Source organism: Phalacrocorax carbo, chromosome 19, assembly GCF_963921805.1.
Source record: "Phalacrocorax carbo chromosome 19, bPhaCar2.1, whole genome shotgun sequence".
Taxonomy (NCBI): Eukaryota; Metazoa; Chordata; class Aves; order Suliformes; family Phalacrocoracidae; genus Phalacrocorax; species Phalacrocorax carbo.
The window spans coordinates 3,493,862-3,516,234 of NC_087531.1; the positions used below are offsets into that span (position 1 = coordinate 3,493,862).

At 44.2% G+C, this 22,373-nt stretch overlaps 1 protein-coding gene across 4 annotated transcripts in view; it reads right to left on the reverse strand.

The window, feature by feature from the left end:
• KDM4B (lysine demethylase 4B) overlaps window positions 1-22,373 on the reverse strand; it is a 109,090-nt gene that overhangs the window by 80,467 nt on the left and 6,250 nt on the right. For 2 of the 4 annotated variants that reach the window (XM_064469607.1, XM_064469608.1), the window contains exons 2-5: window positions 14,763-14,925; window positions 12,502-12,677; window positions 11,490-11,604; window positions 9,239-9,432 (exon numbers count right to left, since the gene is read on the reverse strand). In XM_064469607.1, the coding sequence (XP_064325677.1) occupies window positions 9,239-9,432; window positions 11,490-11,604; window positions 12,502-12,677; window positions 14,763-14,903 (626 nt within the window). In that variant the 5' untranslated portion in view covers window positions 14,904-14,925. Of the gene's footprint in view, window positions 1-6,979; window positions 8,157-9,238; window positions 9,433-11,489; window positions 11,605-12,501; window positions 12,678-14,762; window positions 14,926-22,373 lie in introns of those variants that run through there. The other 2 variants (XM_064469610.1, XM_064469609.1) reach the window with 2 other exon arrangements.

A 22,373-nucleotide genomic window follows, 5' to 3' on the forward strand; every position in this document is an offset into this window, starting at 1 on the left:
TCTCTCCCCATCTACCGGTGGGGGAGTGAGCGAGCGACTGTGTGGGGCCGAGCTGCCGGCTTAACCACAACAGTCTTTTTGGCGCCCAACGTGGGGCTCAGGGGTTGGAGATGATAACAGCTGCTGGTCACAGCACCATATTGTCCTTTTTGCAGTTGGTGTTAAAGATCGGTGTTGGTTTGTTTAGTCTGCTGTGTTCTGCTGTGATTTGTAACGTTTTGCCTACAAGATTTGTTATACAAACACTCGTTTTCAGCTTTATCTGGTATTTGGGGGTTTTTGCTGGAACCCTTACTGTACTTCAGATAGCACCTTGTTGAGGCAATTAGCAATTATACCTCCTCCTCTGAGAGGAGGTATAATTATATGGAGGAAATACAGAATAGTACCTTTGCAACTTTGTTCTATGATGTCTGTGCCTTTGTTACAACATCCTTGGGTGGTTAAGGTGCACTTATTGTTAGTTTTTGGGCATGTTGTTTTGCTTTTCACTAAGCAACTTAAGAATATCACCCAGAAATCTGCCCCGAGGCTTGATAGTTATGAGTGGCAGGGCATGTGGGATAGCATGGGCAAATACCTAGGGCAGTGGGCACCCCCAGTGTTTTGGAGTTTCACCCCCGAACAAGTGCAGAATCCTAAAAAATTAGTAGAATATCTGGAGAAAGTATGTTGTTACACTGGGAACTCCAGAGAGACAGAGATAACTGCAACATGCTGGGGTCTGACCCATGCATACCGAGCCCTGCTCAACAGTATTCAGTGCCCCCAGGGGGAAGAGAATGTCTCTGGATTGAAATGCAAAGTGACTGGCACTGTAGACAATCCAGCCCTGACAACAGGCACTGCAGCCACTCAAACCCCCACAACAAGTACTGGAGCTGGCTCAGAAAATAAACCCGTATCAGTTGCCCCAATACACAAGATGAAATATTGGAAGCGGACATCAACCCGTTTAGAACGGGATGATGAAGAACCAGGGCCATCACGGGGAGAGGAGGAAGAAGTCATAAATGAAATAGAGACCACCCGATCCCTGTCCTTGAGCAAGTTGCGAGATATGCGAAAAGATTATAGCCCTCATTCAGGTGAGCACATTGCCACCTGGCTGCTCCGATGCTGGGATAATGGGGCCAGTAGCCTGGAACTAGAGGGAAAAGAAGCCAAACAACTGGGATCCCTTTCTGGGGAAGGGGGCGTTGACAAAGCAATTGGAAAAAAAACACAAGCCCTCAGCCTCTGGAGGCGACTCCTGTCCGGAGTAAAGGAAAGGTATCCCTTTAAAGAAGATGTTACATATCGCCCAGGAAAATGGACAACTATGGAGAAAGGCATCCAGTATCTAAGGAAATTAGCTGTGATTTATGGTGACCTGTACAATCAACGGTCATCCAAAGATCCAGATGAAGCCGAGTGCACATGACCCATGTGGCGTTAGTTTGTACGGAGCGCACCATCTTTGCATGCAAACTCATTGGCAGTGATGTCCTGGAAAGATGACGAGACACCAACGGTGGCAGAGGTGATTGATAGACTCCGGGATTACGACACAAATATCTCTTCCTCGCTCGTCTCTGCTGTGGAGAAACTATCCCAAGAGGTCCAGCAACTCAAAGATGATCTGTCCTACTCCCCACCTCGACAGAGTAGTGTCTCAACTGTTAGGAATAAGCGTCCTTTGGCTCAAAGAAGGGGATACACACCACGGGCCACCCTATGGTTCTACCTGCGTGACCACGGAGAGGACATGAGGAGGCGGGATAGCAAGCCTACCTCGACCCTACAGGCACGAGTGCATGAACTGCAAGGAAGAACAGTCACTCAGGGAGGCTCTTCCAGGAAAGCTGCTGCTCCAGTTTCCAGTGAGCAGGTCCCCAGACAGAGGAGTAGAAGTGCTGATTTTATTTCTAAGTGTAATAGAGGGACTCCTGATTCACATTCACAGGAAGTGAGTTGTGACTGCCATGATCAAGACTAGAGGGGCCCTGCCTCCAGCCGGGTGGAGGAAAGGGATAACCGGGCTTACTGGACTGCATGGATCCGATTGGCTGGCATGTCCAACCCACAGGAGTATAAAGCTTTAGTGGACACCGGCGCACAGTGCACCTTAATGCCATCAAACTATATAGGGGCAGAACCCATCAGCATTGCTGGAGTGACAGGGGGATCCCAAGAGCTAACTGTATTGGAGGCCAAAGTGAGCCTCACTGGCAATGAGTGGCAAAAGCACCCCATTGTGACTGGCCCAGAGGCTCTGTGCATCCTTGGCATAGACTACCTCAGGAGAGGGTATTTCAAGGACCCAAAAGGGTACAAGTGGGCTTTTGGTGTAGCTGCCTTGGAGACGGAGGAAACTGAACAGCTGTCTACCTTGCCCGGTCTCTCGAAGGACCCTTCTGTTGTGGGGTTGCTGAAGGTCAAAGTACAACAGGTGCCAATCGCCACCACAACAGTGCATCAGCAGCAATATCGCACCAACAGAAACTCTCTGATCCCCATCCATGAGTTCATTCACCAACTGAGGAGCCAAGGAGTCATCAGTAAGACCCACTCACCCTTTAACAGTCCCATATGGCCAGTGCAGAAGTCTAATGGAGAGTGGAGACTAACAGTAGGCTATCGTGGCCTGAATGAAGCCACTGCACCGTTGAGTGCTGCTGTGCCAGACATGCTAGAACTTCAATACGAACTGGAGTCAAAGGCAGCCAAGTGGTATGCCACAACTGATATTGCTAATGCATTCTTCTCAATCCCTCTGGCAGCAATGTGCAGGCCACAGTTTGCTTTCACATGGAGGGGCATCCAGTATACCTGGAATCGACTGCCCCAGGGGTGGAAAGACAGTCCTACCATTTGCCATGGACTGATTCAGACTGTACTGGAACAGGGAGAAGCTCCAGAACACCTTCAGTACATTGATGACATCATTGTGTGGGGCAACACAGTGGAAGAAGTTTTTGAGAAAGGAGAGAAAATAGTCCAAATCCTCCTGAAAGCTGGTTTTGCCATAAAACAAAGTAAGGTGAAGGGACCCGCACGAGAAATCCAGTTCTTAGGAATCAAATGGCAAGATGGTCGTCGTCAGATCCCCATGGATGTGATCAACAAAATAGCAGCCATGTCTCCACCAACTAGCAAAAAGGAAACACAAGCTTTCTTGGGCGTTGTGGGTTTTTGGAGAATGCATATTCCAAATTACAGTCTGATCGTAAGCCCTCTCTATCAAGTGACCCGGAAGAAGAATGGTTTCAAATGGGGCCCTTGAGCAACGACAAGCCTTTGAACAGATTAAATGAGAAATAGTTCATGCAGTAGCTCTTGGGCCAGTCTGGGCTGGACAAGATGTAAAAAATGTGCTCTACACTGCAGCCGGGGAGAATGGCCCTACCAGGAGCCTCTGGCAGAAAGCACATGGGGAGACCCGGGGTTGACCCCTAGGGTTTTGGAGTCAGGGATACAGAGGGTCTGAAGCCCGCTATACTCCAACTGAAAAAGAGATATTGGCAGCATATGAAGGGGTCCAAGCTGCTTCAGAAGTGGTTGGTACTGAGGCACAGCTGCTCCTGGCACCCCGACTGCCAGTGCTGGGCTGGATGTTCAAAGGAAACATCCCCTCCACACACCATGCAACTGATGCTACGTGGAGTAAATGGGTTGCACGGATCACCCAGCGGGCTTGAGTAGGAAACCCCAGTCACCCAGGAATCTTGGAAGTGATTATGGACTGGCCAGAAGGCAAAGACTTTGGAATATCACCAGAGGAGGAGGTGACACGTGCTGAAGAAGCCCCACTGTGTAACAAACTGCCAGAAGATGAAAAGCAGTATGCCCTGTTCACTGATGGGTCCTGTCGCTTTGTGGGAAAGCACCAGAGATGGAAGGCTGCTGTATGGAGTTCTACACAACAAGTAGCAGAAACTGCTGAAGGAGAAGGTGAATTGAGCCAGTTTGCAGAGGTAAAGGCCATCCAGCTGGCCTTAGACATTGCTGAACGGGAAAAGTGGCCAGTGCTCTATCTCTATACTGACTCCTGGATGGTGGCAAATGCCCTGTGGGGCTGGCTGCAGCAGTGGAAGCAAAGCAACTGGCAGCGCAGAGGCAAACCCATCTGGGCTGTCACATTGTGGCAAGATATTGCTGCCCGGATAGAGAAACGGGTTATAAAGGTACATCATGTGGATGCTCACGTCCCCAAGAGTCGGGCCACTGAAGAACATCGAAACAACCAGCAGGTGGATCAGGCTGCCAAGATTGAAGTGGCTGAGGTGGATCTGGACTGGCAGCATAAGGGTGAACTATTTCTAGCTCAGTGGGCCCATGACACCTCAGGCCATCAAGGGAGAAATGCAACATACAGGTGGGCTCGTGATCGAGGGGTGGACTTGACCATGGACGTTATTGCGCAGGTTATCCACGAATGTGACACATGCACTGCAATCAAGCAAGCGAAGCAGGTAAAGCCTCTGTGGTATGGGGGATGATGGCTGAAATATAAATATGGGGAGGCCTGGCAAATTGACTATATCACACTCCCACAAACCTGCCAAGGCAAGCGCCATGTGCTTACAATGGTAGAAACAATGACTGGTTGGCTGGAAACATATCCTGTCCCCCACACCACTGCCCGGAACACTATCCTGGGTCTTGAGAAACAAGTCCTGTGGCGACATGGCACCCCAGAGAGAATTGAGTCAGACAATGGGACTCATTTCCAAAATAACCTCATAGACACCTGGGCCAAAGAGCACGGCATTGAGTGGGTGTATCGCATCCCCTATCACGCACCAGCCTCTGGGAAAATTGAACGGTAGAATGGACTGTTAAAAACTACACTGAGAGCAATGGGGGGTGGGACATTCAAGCACTGGGATACACATTTAGCAAAAGCCACGTGGTTAGTCAACATGAGGGGATCTGCCAACCGAGCTGGCCCTGCCCAGTCAGAAATCCTACATACTGTGGAAGGGGATAGAGTCCCTGTAGTGCACACAAAAAGTATGCTGGGCAAGACAGTCTGGGTTCTTCCTGCCTCAGGCAAAGGCAAACCCATTCGTGGGATTGCTTTTGCTCAAGGACCTGGGTGCACTTGGTGGGTGATGTGGGAGGATGGAGAAATCCAATGTGTGCCTCAAGGGGATTTGATTTTGGGTAAAAACAGTCAATGAACTGAATGGCACAATGTGAACTGCTATATAATATTGTGTGTCACCTCTGTGTTGTATCAATGATATCAGAGTACGAGCCTCCCAACCCATGGAAGATAAACTGTGAAACAAGCAAAGTGCAGCAGTGATGGAACGATGACTGACTCGGTATGCAGCAACCCAACGCCACACGCACCATCTCTCCCACCCTGAAAGACTGATACAACAGATGGAGCCCAGAGTCATGGACTGGGTGAACTCAATGGACATTTTAGTGGACATTTTACAGGGAAGGTCCCTGAACTAAGGGAATGATGTCTGTGTATTATGTTGAAGGATGGGAAGGGGAGGGGTGGTGGTTGGTACAGTTGTATTGCATCGTATGGGACCTGGGCATGGTGTAAATGGTATGGAATCAAGGGTGGAGAATGTGCTGGTTTTGGCTGAGAAGGGGTTAATTCTCCTCACCGTGGGGGTCGGCTACCTTTCCAGCTTCCCGCGCTCCGCGTGGCGGGGGGGGGGGGCAGGGCCATGGTGGGGGCGGCTGACCCTGACTGGCCAATGGCATGTTCATTCCATACCATGTGACTCCATGACCAGTATATGAAGGGAAGGCAGTTTGCAGCTCTGGAGCAGTGTGGCGTCGGGTCGGCGGGCGGTAAGCGGCTGTGGTACGTGCGGTTTGTTTCGGCGGTTCGTTCCCCCTCTCCCCTCCGTTCCCCCCTCCCCCGCGGCTTTGCGCCTCCCCTTGTTCTCCTTTACATTGCATTTCTGTTGTTGTTTCTTTTAATTTTTATTATTAAACTGTTCTTATCCCAACCCACAAGCGTTACTCTTCTGATTCTCTCCCCCATCTACCGGTGGGGGAGTGAGCGAGCGACTGTGTGGGGCTGAGCTGCCGGCTAAACCACGACAGACACAAAGAACGAGTTATGGTTTTTAACAGACAATTTTGAGGCAGAATACTACCAATATACAGAGTCCTTGGTTTCACTATATAAATACCTCTGACAGCCAAACAATAACTCTGCCTCTTATTTTAGAGCTCAACCCCAAACTGGTAGACTTTGTAACTCTCCACACTCCTGCTATTCCCTGAGGTGCTTCTAAGATGATCACTGTCAGAGTCAAAGAGTCTATAAAAAGGATGAAGGAAGCTGGGAAATTTCCACAGAGGTAGCACCAGAAAAACAGAACTAACATTTTAGCCATCTTTGAGTAAAGCCAGGCTGCACCACTGGAATTTCATCACTGAAGTCCAAGAGCTCCCCCAGCTGAGCTCTGGGATGACTGCAATCGCAGCTAGATGACAGGCAATTGCTCGGGGTACCTGGAAAGTTCCAGGCCTGCTCAAAGGGGTATTCACATTGACTCCTCAGAAGCCAATGCTTGTTCACAGAAGAGAAAACCCATTAACAGCAGCTGTCATAGTGAAGAACGAGGAAGAAATGACTTGGGCAAGTGGCATACTCTTGCCTTATGCTTAAGGGAACAGCAGTGGGGCCTGCCAAACCAGCAGTGGCATCCTGTCACAATACATCTAGTTTTGTGTTACACACTGTCATCTATATAAGAAAACTCAGCTAAACGGGAAAACGTTTTGCCTAAAACATGGTCTGTCCTCAAAATCCTCATTTTCCCCCCACCATGTAAGGTTTATTCAACTAGTTACTATAAAAGAACTATACAAACACAGAACGGCTGGATGAAAAAATCCTCCCCCCCCTTTTTAAGTGAGGTAAAAGTACCTTTTATTTTTAAAAAAAAAAAAAAGGCAAACAAACCAAAAGCCATCCAGGTGCAGAGCATGTTCCTGCTTTGATTTTTAACCAAGAATACTTGAGCTCCTTTACGAGAAGATTTAATGATTTCTCTTCTCTACTCCTATTATAAGCAGCAGTGACTGAACTCTTCAACAACTGAAACCCCTTCTTAGGGGAATATTAGGTGTTCGCCAGCTTCTCCCCAAAGTTCTCAGAAGAACAGACAGAAACAAAAGCTACCAAGAACTTCTAAGATCTGATACTTGCCAGGTAAAATTTTCCATCTATGATTTCCACTTCTTTATGATTCTTAACCTCTTCGCACAAAGATGTTACACATAGGTGCTTCGGGTTTTACTGTTTCAAGGTTTGTTTCTCTACTCTGCAATCCATGTTTCCCACAGAAACAACATCAAACATAAGGACATAAGGAAAAAGTACTGTGTGGTAAAGATGAGGCAACAGCTTCATGCAATGAGTTTACCATCCTTATAATATACTGCATGTGGATATCCATATATCATATCTACAACACTCAAAAAACACCCAAAACACACTGAAAAAAAAAAAACACACCAAAGACAGACCAACGAAAAAACCCCAAGCAACAACATGAAGTGCCTAAGATGCATAGAAGAAAAACAGTTTAGACTGGGCTACGAATACTTAGTGTATATTCATTTAGCATCTGTTCCCTGCCTTTTGCTCACAATGTGAGAGTTTAAGGAACAGCCATTATTTTCATGCTGTAAGGAGCTTCTCTTTTCAAGGTAATCTGTTCTTATTTCTACTTTTTGAAAGCGATAACCCTCTATTCTGGGCTTGGAACAAAAAACAAGCAGAAGACAGATGAGGCAGAACCAATAACACGCAGGCACGAAAGGAGCTGTCGGAGACAGCTGCAGTTGCATGACCCTAATGCAAACCTCAGGTCAGCTGCTCGTGCAACTCAGAGCAGCCAACGCTTGTGTGCTGATGTGCTGAAACTGCCACACTGAAGACCACACCGGCTCTGCTGGTGGTCACTGCACTGTATGGACAAAGGAAAGTGCTTCTCCCGTGCTGGTGGCACCATCTACTGGAGATGGGGACCGAATAAAACCAGTTTTGATGAACTACTGAAGATGAAGGAAAAAATTGACAGTATGTAAAATGAGAGTGTGTCACATTCCATTCACAATCCAGAAATAGGTTTCTTGAGATCAGGCTTGTTTAACAGAGGTACCGTAAGAGATCCTTGTGCATCTGCCTAAAAGAGGGAGACTAAGAGTCAGGTATGCTGGGGAAACAACACATCTCCTGGCATCTTGGAAAGATTTTTAAAAATTCACATTAAGACTATAGCTGAACGTTGCAGATTCAGCCCCTTCTTCCACTCCTTTTCGAGACTGTAAAAGAACACTATACCCATTCATTACAGCCTCTTTGCTGCTGGTAGCTTTTATATGCCCGCAGGTGCTAACAGCCTGGAGAAACTTGGTGTCACCAGGGACTCATATTGCAGCAAGATAGGAGGATCTTGCCTGCCGCTGCCAGGGTACAACGACAGCAGCTTCACAGTGACATTTAAGCTCCAATTTGCACGCAAATGTCAATATTTATTAGTCACATCAAGATCTTCAGTAAAGCTCTTCTGGGTTGCTAAGTCTCTCTGGTTATACTTTTAAACAGGAGACTTGAGAAAAAAGACGACAGACTGGTTCTTGGTAACATATTCCAATTTCCTGGCTTAATTTCATCCTTACCTATTGATTATTTTTGTGGAAAGTTATTTCCAACCCATCCATGCATCAACAGTGTTGAAAAACTCTTACCATTATTCTAAGAATTGACTATGAAAAGGTAACCCTTTGACCTACCTTGTCCCTAGAGTTTTAAGCATATTTACATATTTAAATAATGGAAAATTGAAGTAACAGATGTTTCCTGCCTAAAGCACAATGCAAGAACAGCCGCCTTTCACTATTAAAGTGCAGCTGAAGCATCCACACATTCCCATCACCATTTGTTCTCCCACATCAGTGGGAGCGCTTTCCCATGCAATAGTTTCCAAAAAGCACCAAGTACTGAAATCTGGTTTTACTTATAATGTCAACAAGTCTCACTAATTCTGCTACTTTTCTAGAAAAGTCAGGAATTAGGCCTCCGAGCAAGTCAGCATGAAAGAAAGTAAAACTGCTTTCAAATGTAGAGTAGGAGAGGGAAGAAAATAGGAAGAGAGAGACTAAGTAGGCCTGATGCAATTAGGTAGACCTGAAGAAAAGGGTACTGCGGCGGTCTAAGTGAAGGCAAAGGTACGTAGCCACTACCTATTAGTGCTCCATGACTTACCAGGATTTTGGCTCCCCAAAATGCAAGTAGTTAATACTGTAGAGATCCATGTCCTCTGTATGCCAAGCAAATGTTGTCTTCCACATCCCAAAGTAGAGGTAGGGAGTGTTTACACCTTCTATGATAATGCCACACTCGTGTTCCACCATGTCTAAGAGGGTGTTCAGATTGCCAATGTTCCATTCTTCCACGTCCTGTAATTCAAAAGAAACATTTTGTACTGGAACATTTCAGGACCTGGTAAGCAGAATAATAGTCCACAGCTTCCTTTCAATGCCTTAAAATGTGGATATCCTAGTGTTATCTGCATTAATTTAATTCCACCTGCTTCCAGAAAGCTTACTTTTAGTGCTCATCAATAACCATGAAAAGGATGCATTACCACTACTTTGGGGGAATGGATTGATTACCAGCTTCTCACTAAATATGTTCTCTGAGGAGACACTTGCACTACGTGATACTCTACCATTAAGTAACTGTTCTACTAATAAACATAAGATAAACTAAGGGTAAAATACACTTCTCTCACTGACATATTCCATCCAGACATTCTTCACCTGATGAAGATGTATCAGCTGATGAAACACTACACTTCAATGTAGCCAAAGTGGCACAAGCCTCTACATCAGCTCAGTGCTTCAGATAAAGACGAGGGAAGTCAGTTTTGTTATTACCAATATTTAAACAGAAAGAACAATAAAAAGAAGTCCTAATTCTGAAGTAGAGAAAACCAGCTATCAACGTGAAATAGGAAAAGTCACAAACTGGTACAAATCTAACCCTGAGATTGCCTGAAGAGTAATACAACCTCCAAAAGGAAGGAAACTGGTTCCTTTGCACCCCTTTTCCCCAGTGTACTTCATATGCGTGCAAGTAACTGACAGGTATGTGAGCAATCCCAGCTTCACACCACTTGCTGGAGTAACTGCAAGACAGTGAAACTCAAGCTGTGCAATCCTGAAACTTTCTAAATCAACCTGAAAAAAAACCAAATGCCACAGGGGCAGGGAGGAAAGGGCTGAAGAAAGGGAGCAGCTGAAAAGCCAAGTGAAAAGGAGTGCAGAGGGAGAATGTTTTTCATGACTCTGACACCTCAATGCTTGCACCAATGTCAGTAATTGGACAATAGGAAATGTTCTTTAGGTGTGACTGGTAATTCAATTATTTCATTTCTACCTACAGGAATCTGAAGGAAATACAATGTATGTTCAGTACCCTGCAGAAGCTACGCCTCCTAAAGCTTGTATTTGTGCCTGGTTATGTCACCTTCCCTGATCGTACCAGGGACAAGAATGCGATACTCTCATCAAAGCACCAAAAACTATGGATAACTGACGTCCATGGCAGCGAAAGCCTCAGATATCTATGTCTATTCCAATTAACTCCACATTAAACCATACTGATAATAAAAAGACACTTCTACATTAACATGCAGTTTATACTGCAGATAATCAGACAACACTCCAAAAAAAGGCCACTTTCCACTCAAAAGAAATCTAAAGCAGGGTCCTTCCTCTGTAGTTTAGCTGCCTAAGAAGATAAACAGCCTTTATCATTCACAGCAGAAGAAACCACAACAGAATTACTTTAAGTGCAGGATGCAATTTCACCAAGGAAAAGCTTAAACAATTTGAATTGTAAAATAATTTATCATGCAGGTGCATTGTATCCTAATACAGCTGCCTACAAAGAAAAAATCCAAATGCAAATATTTTAGTTGTGTTAAGAAGCAAAAAAAAGTATTTCTGATGAAGCACCCAGTTCCTTGAAACGCTGCCTTTTTCTGGCTCTCAGGTGCTTCAGCAGAAATCTCTATTTTATTCCCTTAAAAAAAAAAGAAAAAGAAAAAAACCTTAGCATGATAGAGATCAGGATCAGCAGCTTACTTTTAATTTACCTGCGTACCATCACATATATCTGGGCGTATCATTATGACATCAGTCCAGTTTTCTTTAACAACCTTTTCTCCAAGCTATATACAACTCATTTAAATCACTTTTTTCCTCATTTTTCTGGTAAACTAAGCTTTTCACAGTTTCCATTGACTCTATTATCCTTAATCTCTGGGGAAGGTGTGAAGTTTAGTCACACTTTTGTAATGAGAGAAAAATTAAGATATTATTTGCCTTTTTTTTTTTTAAGGTTGCTAAACCAAATAAATGCTGAATTCTTGTTCCTTAATGATAAAAAGGAGCAATAAGGAAGTCAGTATCCACATTTAAAATAAATAAAAGAGGAGCATTTCACTTACTGCATCATATAGTGAGCCACTGATATCAGCTCCATAAATTGGTGACACAAATGTAAGGTTCTTCCAGTACTTGCGCTCCAAGTCTTCAAAATCTTGATGGCGTGGAGTACAATACCTGATAAGGACATGGAAAAGATAAGGATGTAGGAAGTCCTAAGACTTCTCATCACACTCATCACAGACAGAAAAACAACTGAAAAGAAGCGTGCATTTCAAAGTAGGCACACTCAAGGTTACTGAAGGTGTGTTTCATTTTTAATTCTACTCAGATTTATATAATTTGCTGCCTCTTAAACCTTTCTACAAAACCTCTTAGTGCATACCGACAAACAGGATGGGCACTTATGTGAAGCATCAGATCCCCGTCCTAAGGATGCATAAGATGAAGTTACTACATTGGGAGCTGAAGTAAGGTAAAGCACTTGGGTACGTGCTGTATTAGCAATATCTCAAAGTCGACTGCATTATGTCAGTAAGGCTTGAGTTAAAGTCCAAGGTACTCCAGAGCTCTGGGAACATGACTCTGGAAAAAGGATGCAACTGCAGCTTGTATCAGTCGGCTTGTCCCAGCTAACTGAAGCGCTCCGCAAAGTTCCCAGTCACTTCAGAAAACGCTTGTGTTATTAATATTAGCTCAGGCACTCCAAGATACTTTTATTACTTGTATTCCTACCTCAGCAATGGAACACATTTTCCAGAACAAACATTCACGACACACCGAGAGCTCTTTGAGGCCCAAGCCATCCATTCTTTTCAGGCAGATTCTTAGCCAAATACTGACTTCAAAGAACCTTTCTATACCAATGCCCAGGAAAAGATCTAAGATATACCAAAAGCCACTAAGTTACAAACTTGTTTGAGATTCTGGATGTAAGCTTTCGAGAAAAAGCTGCTTCTTCAGTAATGCTTCCTATTTAACAAGGCTGCATTTTTCTTTTCAGCTTGTTTCTAGAAAGAAAAGCTTCCTGCACAACTCCCCCATTCACAATATAAGTGCACCACTTAAACATACTTCTCGCTATTAGCCAGACGCCGGTATTCTCCCACAGTCATGGGTTTCTTCTGTATATTATACTGGGTGAATAACCCCGACTGTCCAGTAACCACCTGCTGAATAGGAGCTGGGATAACCATGTCATCTATGTCATCGTAGGTTTTTCGGGGCTTCCATTCCTTGGGAGGAATCACCTGGAATCAGGGGGGGACAAAGGAAAAAAAAAACCATCATGATCACAACAGGCAAACACAACCTCTACTGAAAAAAAAACCTGTTGAAGCGGGAGGTATTTCATCCTGCTGCTGCAGGTTATCAGATAACAGCAGCATCTCAAATAACCAGCACATATGACAAGACACCTGTTCTGCATCTGCTGAAGTGCAGGACTAGCTGACGTGGTCAGCGGGCTGATAGCCTGCCTACCGGCAGTCCCGTCAATACAGTGCCACAGTGACGATAAAAAGATATATATCTTTTTATATCTATCATACCAAGGAAATAGGCTGTATGCCAGAAGGACTGCACATGCTTTCCCTCCAGAATGGCATTCCTCTCTCACCTACCATTCCACAAAGTTGCAGGAAGACTCCAGCAGTTTTACCAGTATGTTGCATCTCTATAACCTTTCATGGTACTCTAAACAACTATTCCATCTAGCAGATCACTTACATTAGGATTTTCTTGAGGGGGTGGTGGCTTGGGTGTTTTTTTTTTTTGTTTGTTTGTTTTTTTTTTAACTAGGAAGGCTCAAAATCCTGTTACATTATTGCTGTTGATGTTTCTGTAGGTGACACATCCTTAAATGAAACGGGGTAAGGGGTAGAGAAGAACAAGAAAAAACCGTGGGGAATGCCTCCAGAACTCTTTCCTCACTCTTGGAGGCTGCACAAAAAAAAAAAATATGCTGCAAAGCAGTGCCAAATCTGGAAGAAAAAGCTGTAACTTTAAACAGAAGAGCTGCCAACAATTCTAGGCTCAAGATCAGAGAACAATCAGTAGGACATTCAGTGGGCATGTGGAATGAAAAAATAAAATATCTGCAATCTAATTTGGTGTAAGGATCAAGCAAAAAAGGTTATGGCAACTGGAAGACAAGTTATTGACTTTCATGGGGACGGTTCCTCCAGGGTACGATATGTTCTGGTTCCATTACAAGGCTCTGAACTGCAGTTGCAATAGAGACACAAAAATCAACCTGGAACGCTCAGATTTAGTCCTACAAGTAGAGTAATCTGGAATTCACCAGCAACCTTTATTAAAATAATCTACCCTAGCAGACTCATGGAAGGTAATTGCTAGCACACTTGAGTGGACAAGGAAACATTTCAGAGAGCTTTTTATCAATACCCAGCTCTATTTAGAACTGTAATAAAAACAGTAATTGACCTATGTTTTAGAAAAATAAGAATTAGTTCATGCCTAACAGCTTTATTTCTCTGCTGTGCTTTATTAGGTTCTGCTAAATACCATACATAACAACTACCTTGTCAGAACAAATGATCTCTCTCAGCCTATGGTGCAACATGACACAGCCACAGAAATACTCCTCCTAATCAGTTAGCCCCGACTTTTCCAAGCAGATGCATGTCAAGCTTCACATGAGGAGTTCTCATAATGTTTCACCAGTTTCAGTATAACAATGCGGTTGGGAAGGAAACAGAAAGATGTTTTAGAGCTGGCTGGAGAACTGCTTCCTGAAGGTCAAAAAGGCGATTTTGGGAAATGCATACAGGACATGTTTCCAGGTCTAGATTCAAGTCAGCATAAGGTGGTAGCCCAGAAGGTTAAAAAGGTAAAAGTAAAAAGTCTGCACCCATTCATATCTATATGATTCAGGCCCTCCTTCCCATCCAAACCTAAGCAGATTTCAAAAGCTTCATCCTTTACCCTACACACTGGGGAGCTGAAAACCTCACGCCTCCAGCCCTTGAGGACCATGGCTACCACCACCTCTACCCTCAGCAACAGAATCAGGACAGGGAAATACCCTTAAGCCACCTCTGCAAGGGCTGGGAATGTCCTTGTTTTTCATGTAGGGGTGAGGAAAAGACATCCTTCTTTTACTCTTATGGAAGGCCTGTAACTCCTCTGCCTTTCCTCTCTCGGTAAACCAAAACAAGAGGTTGCAAGTATCATTTTCAAAAACACACTCTGCTTGACTACATGAACGCAAATTGCTTCTGAGTGATACAACTTCACAGACACCCTACCTAAAGCAGAGCCTCAGGAAGGCAGCCTTCAGGAAGCTTTCAGCTACCTAAGCTAGGGCAACTCACCTTGGCAAGTCCTGCTCGGTGAGCTCCTTGCGATTCAATGTAAGCAATGTATTTCCCAAAGTCCCGAAACTCCTCAAGGGTGGGACGAAAGGTCATGATCTTACAGCCAGGGTTCTGCGGACTTGGGTTTTCCGACCCCATATTTCTAGTACAGCAGCAATGCCTGAAGAGGGGAAAACAAAAATGGAAAAAGAAAGATGCAGAAAAAAAATACTGGTTAGAAACCTTTGTTTTCTTTCTACTTGCTTTAATGAATTTCACAGAAAGGCATGGGTGTATTTTTCATTCCTCTCCCCTATTCCCCAAAGAGAGTATTTTTGAGTACTACCCTCTAACACGGATATGAAAACCTTCTGACCAAAAATCCAGTCTATTTGCTAGCAGGGCCTTAGGAAGGGTCAGGTATCAGGGAACTCCTGATACCAGTATCATCTGAGAGATTGGATAGGGCCTAAATATAGATCGTAGACTTAACATCGCACCCTGCGTTCATCGTATAAAGTTGTGCCTCATCAGAATGGTGGTCACGAACAACAAACTCCTCACTACCTTCAGCATCTATTCAGTGCGTGCACAGAACTCGTTGCCCCTCAAAGTTTTCCAGCAGAATACTTGGTCCTTTTCTATATTTAGTGACAAAACCAGCAGCTTTGGCCAATGTATTAGCTACTATTCCTTCTGGTTTTTTCCATGTGCTAGGCTACATTAAAAATAATAAAAATAGGGTTCTTAAAATGTACCTTCATTACATTTTAATTGTATTTGAAAGATGTTTTGAAATTGTGCATCCACATTTCTTTTAAGAATTGTCTATTTTGTCTGTGTACCTTGCAATGTGAAAAGCAAAACTGCTCAGCTTACTTCAAAATTTGCAGGGGAAAAAAGTAAGTCCAAACCAATTCAGGACAAAATATTTTTTAAAATGGACCTTTGTAAGGTTATGCTGGAAACTTATAAAGGCAAACAAAATGCTTTAATGACATTTCAGTTGCCAACGTAACTATGAAAATATTCTCCACGTCAGAAAAGCAGCTACAGCACACACGACATGCTCAGGCTATCACGAGAGGGCAGTATGGAGCTTTTCAGGAATAAAACACAGCAACACTACACCAAACACGACTTCTAAATCAGAAGCAAAGTATGCTTGGATTTAAATTGATTTCCAACTAGCCGAGAAGTATTCCAGATGCTACTAAAAGTACTCCGTGTTAGCAAAACTGAAACCAAACAGAAATATCGCTATATCAGTGTTTTAACCAGTGAGCATGGCACAAAACTTACGCTTCTCCAAAGAGACAGCAGATAGCCTCACTTGCCTCTTACAATTAAAAACATCACATGCTAATTTGGACAGACTCAACACCCAGCTCACTCAAGACACCAAGGTTTCCTTTACAATTTTAACTGGGTAAAAGTTTTTTAAATTTCTAAGGCAAATGAACAGTGTTGACTTGAAAATTTTAGAATATAGATTTTAGAAATTTTCATAGTAACTTTTATGTAAAATTTATTTCAAAACAGTGGTCTGCAAGCCTAAGCCCTTCCCCACCGCACTCTTTAAAAGAATTTCATGCATAAAATCGCAGCCTCTCACACGTTCGTCCTATTCTCCAGCAACTGCCTGGTGCCTCCTCAACAGCAGTGTTACTGCACCCCTAAACTAAAGGCGATATCAGAGGAGCTCTTCCCAAGAAGCCAGAGATGCAAGGCACACTCCATAAGAAAATCAAACTATATGCCCCAATATTGCACAATATCACAGAGCAAAATCAAGGAAAAAGATACCGCTTCACTCCCTTCACCCCGACAGATACTTCTAACAACTACATTTCTAATAGAAATTGTTGCCATCTCGAAACAAAAAGGCCCTTTAATCTCCCCTCCCATTTTCAGCATGGCCCGGCCCAAAGAGATTTCCAACCTTGCCATACAGTAAGAAAAAGTTTGCTGTGCTTCAGGGTCAGCGCTTATAGATAAGGAACATACTGTAAGAACAGTTTACTACGCAAATGTTTTGCAGAAATGAAAGAGGAAACAGCATCTCCTGTCCCTGAGACAAACCACAGGAGCTGATAAGCTCCAAGCATCCATCTGTTGGGGGTTTCCTCCAAACTACTGTAGAAAAACATTGTTCACCAAGACAACACAGCTGTTCCTGGTGAAGAGTTGGAAGAAAAAGAAAAGTGACTGTTGGAGAAGTGGGACACAGACAGAAACCATCCCCAAACTTCTATTCCAAAGCAATCTCACTGAGAATACTTCTGCTATTTTTACACCGGGTCTAGAAATGCCACGAAAGTTCAGCCGAGCGGGAAGCACCAAGTCACGCTCTGCAGCAGCACTGCGCACCGGCTGATCAGAAGTATCTGGCACGGGGAAAGGAACTTGAATTCCATCCTGAGGAGGATCTGCCAGCACCATCTGCTCCAGGGATGCCTTCCCAGTATTTGCAGCTTTACCCACAACCAGGGAGAAAAAAAAAAAAATAGTCAAAGCCTGGTTTTATCCCATCTTTTCCTCAAGATTACCTCCAGCAATTCCAATTTTTATTCTATGAACTGGAAGCAAATAGTCAAAATACATGCTCCACAAGGAGGGAGGGAAGAATCAAAACACTACTTCATGCAAAGCTTAAACAATTAAAGGGTCTACATGCCTCAATACAAGCAACGTATCTTGGCACTCTGGAACTCTGTCGTGCAGAGACAGCAAAGCACAACAGATTTTTCCATGTTTAATCCCACCTCTTTATTCCTAAGGAACATCTTAACACCTACCCTAGATAACGTTTGCTGCAATGTATGTTCATCTAACTAAACTAATTAAGCTGTTACAAAAAATAGCCGCAGAGCACACGGGAAGGGAGAATCAGTTCAAGTACTTAAGTTAGAGAAGTATCCGAAGCCCCCGCCTGTACATGCTTCCCCCCAGCCCCAAGGAGCTCGAAACACCCAAACCACAGAGAAAGCTTTGGGAGAAAAGAATTTCTTTCTTAACTACTTTGCACATAGCAGCACTAATGTATTTTGGAGAAACAGGGGCAGTGTTTACTGTTGCCTCCTTCCCAGCTCCTGGTATCAGGGAGGACAAGCGGCCAAGGCAGTGGGACAAGCCCAGGGCCATGACGGCAGCCCAGCGACGCTGCAGCTCCCATATGGGATTTTTTAGGAGACAGCCTCAATAAAACAGTGCTGTAATGAGCTCGCCAGCACCACTGAGGAAGATTTCACAGCAGAATCTGACTATTCAGAGAACACTGAAAGCATTTTTCATTCACGGCTCTGCCATGCAGCAGGGTGGGTGGTGATGATGTGAACGAACTCTTCCCTCTTCACTATTAATAGTGAAAAGGATGATTTTGCAGTTTAAGCCCCCTATTAGTTCTTGAAAAGAAGTATTCGGGTATTTCTCTCAGCTGGGGGCATTCTGTTTCTTTGAGAGAGAGAGTAACAACCCGAAATATGAAAACCTTCTAATTTGCAACTGTGGTAAGGAAACGCTAAAACTTGTCTCCAGAGCGATAGTCTTGGTGGACACGAACAGCTGAGTTTTTCATATCAATGACTTTGCATGAGTCTCTTCCCTCTCAAATTGATGTGAGCCAAGACACTTATGACTGAAATCCTACACCTGTTGATTGAAACCTTTGTACGGCAGAGAAAAAGCCCAAGAAACCCAGCCGAGATCAATGACTCGTGCTTGCTGAAGGACTTACAGGACTGGGAATCCTTCCTCCAGGACAAAGCTTGGGACTTTCAAGTAGTTCCCCGCTTCTCCCCTGCTATTGATCTCAGAGGAGCGGATAATGCCAACTCATTCTCCTCCACTGTGCTGGTTTTGGCTGAGAAGGGGTTAATTCTCCTCACTGTGGGGGTCGGCTACCTTTCCAGCTTCCCGCGCTCTGCCGCGTGGCGGGGCCATGGTGGGGGCGGCTGACCCCGACTGGCCAATGGCAGGTTCATTCCATACCACGTGACTCCATGACCAGTATATTGGGGGGGGCAGTGGCAGCGCGGAAGCGGCGCGGCGCCGGGTCGGCAGGCGGCTGCGGCGCGTGCGGTTCGTTTCCCCTCTCCCCTCCCTTCCCCCCTCCCCCGGGGCTTTGCGCCTCTCGTTGTTCTCCTTTACACTGCATTTCTGTTGTTGTTTCTTTTAATTTTAATTATTAAACTGTTCTTATCCCAACCCACGAGCGTTACCCTTCTGATTCTCTCCCCCATCTACCGGTGGGGGAGTGAGCGAGCGGCTGTGTGGGGCTGAGCTGCCGGCTAAACCACGACATCCGCTTTTGAGTCAGGGGTAACTTTGACTAAAGGTAGTGTCTGTTAGTGGAAACAAACCTGCCTCTAGGCACCAGCGCTGGAGCTAAATACTGCACCTACACTCAGGGCACACGCCTGAAAATATAAAGCAAACCAGTCCGTCTGGTTTGCTATAAACTCTTCGTTATCAATCCGGATTTGAACAGTAAAAACACGGCAGAATTTATGACAGAGGACTCACTTCGTTTATACAATAACACTAGAAAAACATCTTTAATCTGCCTAAACAAACTTAATGTGCTCTCTGGGATTGTCAGCTGCTTTGATAAACCAGAACGCCTGTACCTTCAGAGCCCATTAAAGAAGGCATCAGGTCTAAAGGTAAACCTCTACCCAAGCAATGTTTGCCCTACTACCACGTACATTACACTGCTACACCTGACAAAACCGCTTTCAAACAACCTCCCGTCTCTCCATAAGTGCAGCTTTCCACCATCAACCCCACAAAAACTCCTACTAGCTTTTTTCCAAAGGCCTTGAAGTCAGACAACCAAAATTCAAAAACACGAAGGAAGATGTCCTTTGGAACATATGCCTACAGCAAAAAAGGAGAAAGTAGGCATTCAAACTCTTGTAGGCAAAACCACTGACTGGAAGCCACAGGCAAGAAAAATAACTTTGTGAGGATATATAGCATCCACAGCAACTCCACAAGATTTCACTTGGGTTGTGTTGGAAAGACACACACGGAAATATGCTCCCGAGCGCACTCTGCAACCTGCTGCCAACGGAGAGCAGAGCATGCACCCCCGTTAGTCTGCGCGCGCCAGTGGCGGGCACGCACGCTGGCACCACTATCGCACCCTGCCGAAGGAGAAAGAACCACAGCCATCAAAATTTCACAGAATAAACAAAGCGCTGGCCACAGTTTGAAGCGAGAGGAAATTTCACAGCAGTACCAACTTGGATAGCTATTGAGCTCCCATTTGTTCTTCTCCTGTGCCAAATATGATGATTTGTGGTGCCACAGTGCAAAATGATCAGGGAGCTGACTCTGGTTACATGGCTGTGCTTTAAAACGAGTGTGGAATTGCAGAGGACAGACTTTAGTGCAAAGCCACCATCTCAAACCACAGCCTCAGCACACAACAAAGTTTCAAACATCTGAAACAGTTCTATGAAAAGCCTTAGCGGATTAAACTTTTCCAGAAGGCACACTTAGAACAAATTCTCCTCTTACAACATAGTCTCTCTTCCCCAAACAGGAGAGCTTGTTACCTCCTACAAAAATTGGAATTTGTTCAAGGGTTACTGGTGCTCTTCAATCGAATTGCCCTTTTACTACAGAACACTGAACCTACTAACTCTTAATCTAATCAATGCAGACAACAAACATCACTGCACTTGTAACACCAGTAAAACTGCTGTTAGCAGTTAAGAAAATTAAGTTCCACAGCTCATTACACTACGTAAGGCCAGTGAATTATACACCCTTGCAGGAGACCATCTAAGGACAATGCACACCAAACCGAGGCAGGGAAGTGTAGTAAGTCCCAGATACCGAGGAGGAAAAAAAAAAAAAAAAAAAGATATAATGAGAAGATCTAAATGAGGCACATCTAAATAGCTTAGATAATTGAAGACAAAGAAGATGTATCCAGCACAAAGCACAAAAATCATTAATCTGTAACAAATTATTCATTTCAATGCTGAAAACATAGCAGCTCACTCTTTGGGGAAGAAATTCTGAGCACATTCTACTCCTGAGTAGAGAAAGCTGCTATCAGGCAAATAATTTACTGTTTTAATACTTTATCTTCCTAAAGAGAGATGCTGTGTCTTAAGCAAGGTTTTTAAATCATAACAACAAAATCTTAAAACCTCCCTTGCCCTGCATTTGTTGTTATAACTCTCTGGATGTGTCAGAGCACAATCAAAGCCTGGCAGCACTGCGTAACGCAACGGGAACCTGAATATCAATGGTAACAAATTCTCTAATCTTGTTTCAACACCCAAATTGTTCAACCTTTTGTCTTCTTGCCTTACCTGGCAATTTCCCTTGAAGACTCATGTCTATTGATCCAAACGCATCTACTAAAACTCCCCTGTCCTTTCAATAATAACTAGAAAAAGAGATTCTTGACTCACCCTAGGATTTCTCATCCTAGGACAGGCTGGACAGCATATTAAGAATTCCTTATTACCTGGACATGGTCCCCACCAGCCAACACAATGTGCCTCACTTCAGCAACACCGAGAAGCAAGCTACCATGGATTTACCACCATGCGCTCTCTGGAAACTCCTGCAGAATGTTCAATGCGTTGGCAATCCATTCTGACCTCATGGCTTACCTCACAGGGCCCTGTCTCTGCAGCTGTACCCAGAGCTCCTCCTTCAAGCGAGGCCATGCTGGTAGGACATCATTGTTTTCCCCACAGCGTGGGCAAAACGTTAACACAACTACTTCTAGCAGTGCTCGGAAAACTGAAAAACTAAACAAAAGGACTTAAACTTGGTCATTTCTCTCACTGTCCTCAATTAAACTGTCAGTCAGGTTGGGTTTATGCCCATTGTCATGGAGCTGAGGCCAAGTGCGCACTGATGGAGTACAGGAGGTGGCAGAGCAGCCTCCCTCGTCTGCAGTAATGCATGCTCTTCTCAGCGAAAACAAAACATGTTGTACAGGAGTCAGACAGCCAAGTAGCATCACAAGAAATTAAGATTCACAGCCTTGTTTTTACCTCCCTCTGCTCTTTGCCAGAAGGGCTCTGGGAAATGCTTACAGGGGAACTTCTGCCTTAGGAACCACATCCCTGGACTCAGGTTGCAGGTTCCCTTTGGGATTAAAAAATAGGAAAGCTTGTGGTCTGTTAATTTTGCCCAAGTCTCCTTAAAGTCCCTGGCAAACTTGAAATGAAAATAAGTTTAGTTTAAGGAAAAAAAAAAAAAAAGAAAAAAGAAGCAGCTGATCCTAACTGAAAATACTGTAAAGTTACAAAATTAAACAAAAACCCAAGAAAATACAGATTTCAAGTGTGCCTGAATTAACTTCTTGTTCTGACTCGCTTAGTACTTCTAAGGCACTTCACATTCACATTTTAACTCATTATTTGATGACAAAGTTCTGACTGTAAATATTAATGGAAACCTCGTGTTTATTTGAAATTACTTTTTTTTAATAAATTAGGCTGGAGCTTAGAGGGCAGATTCTTCTATTTCCATCTACTTCCTTTCTCAGTGAGCCAACTAATTATACTCAAATTTACATCTAGATTCTCATGGCTCAGGCACTATCAAAAGAATAAAACCTGAACTTCTGCAAAACATTGAGACTATATTACACAG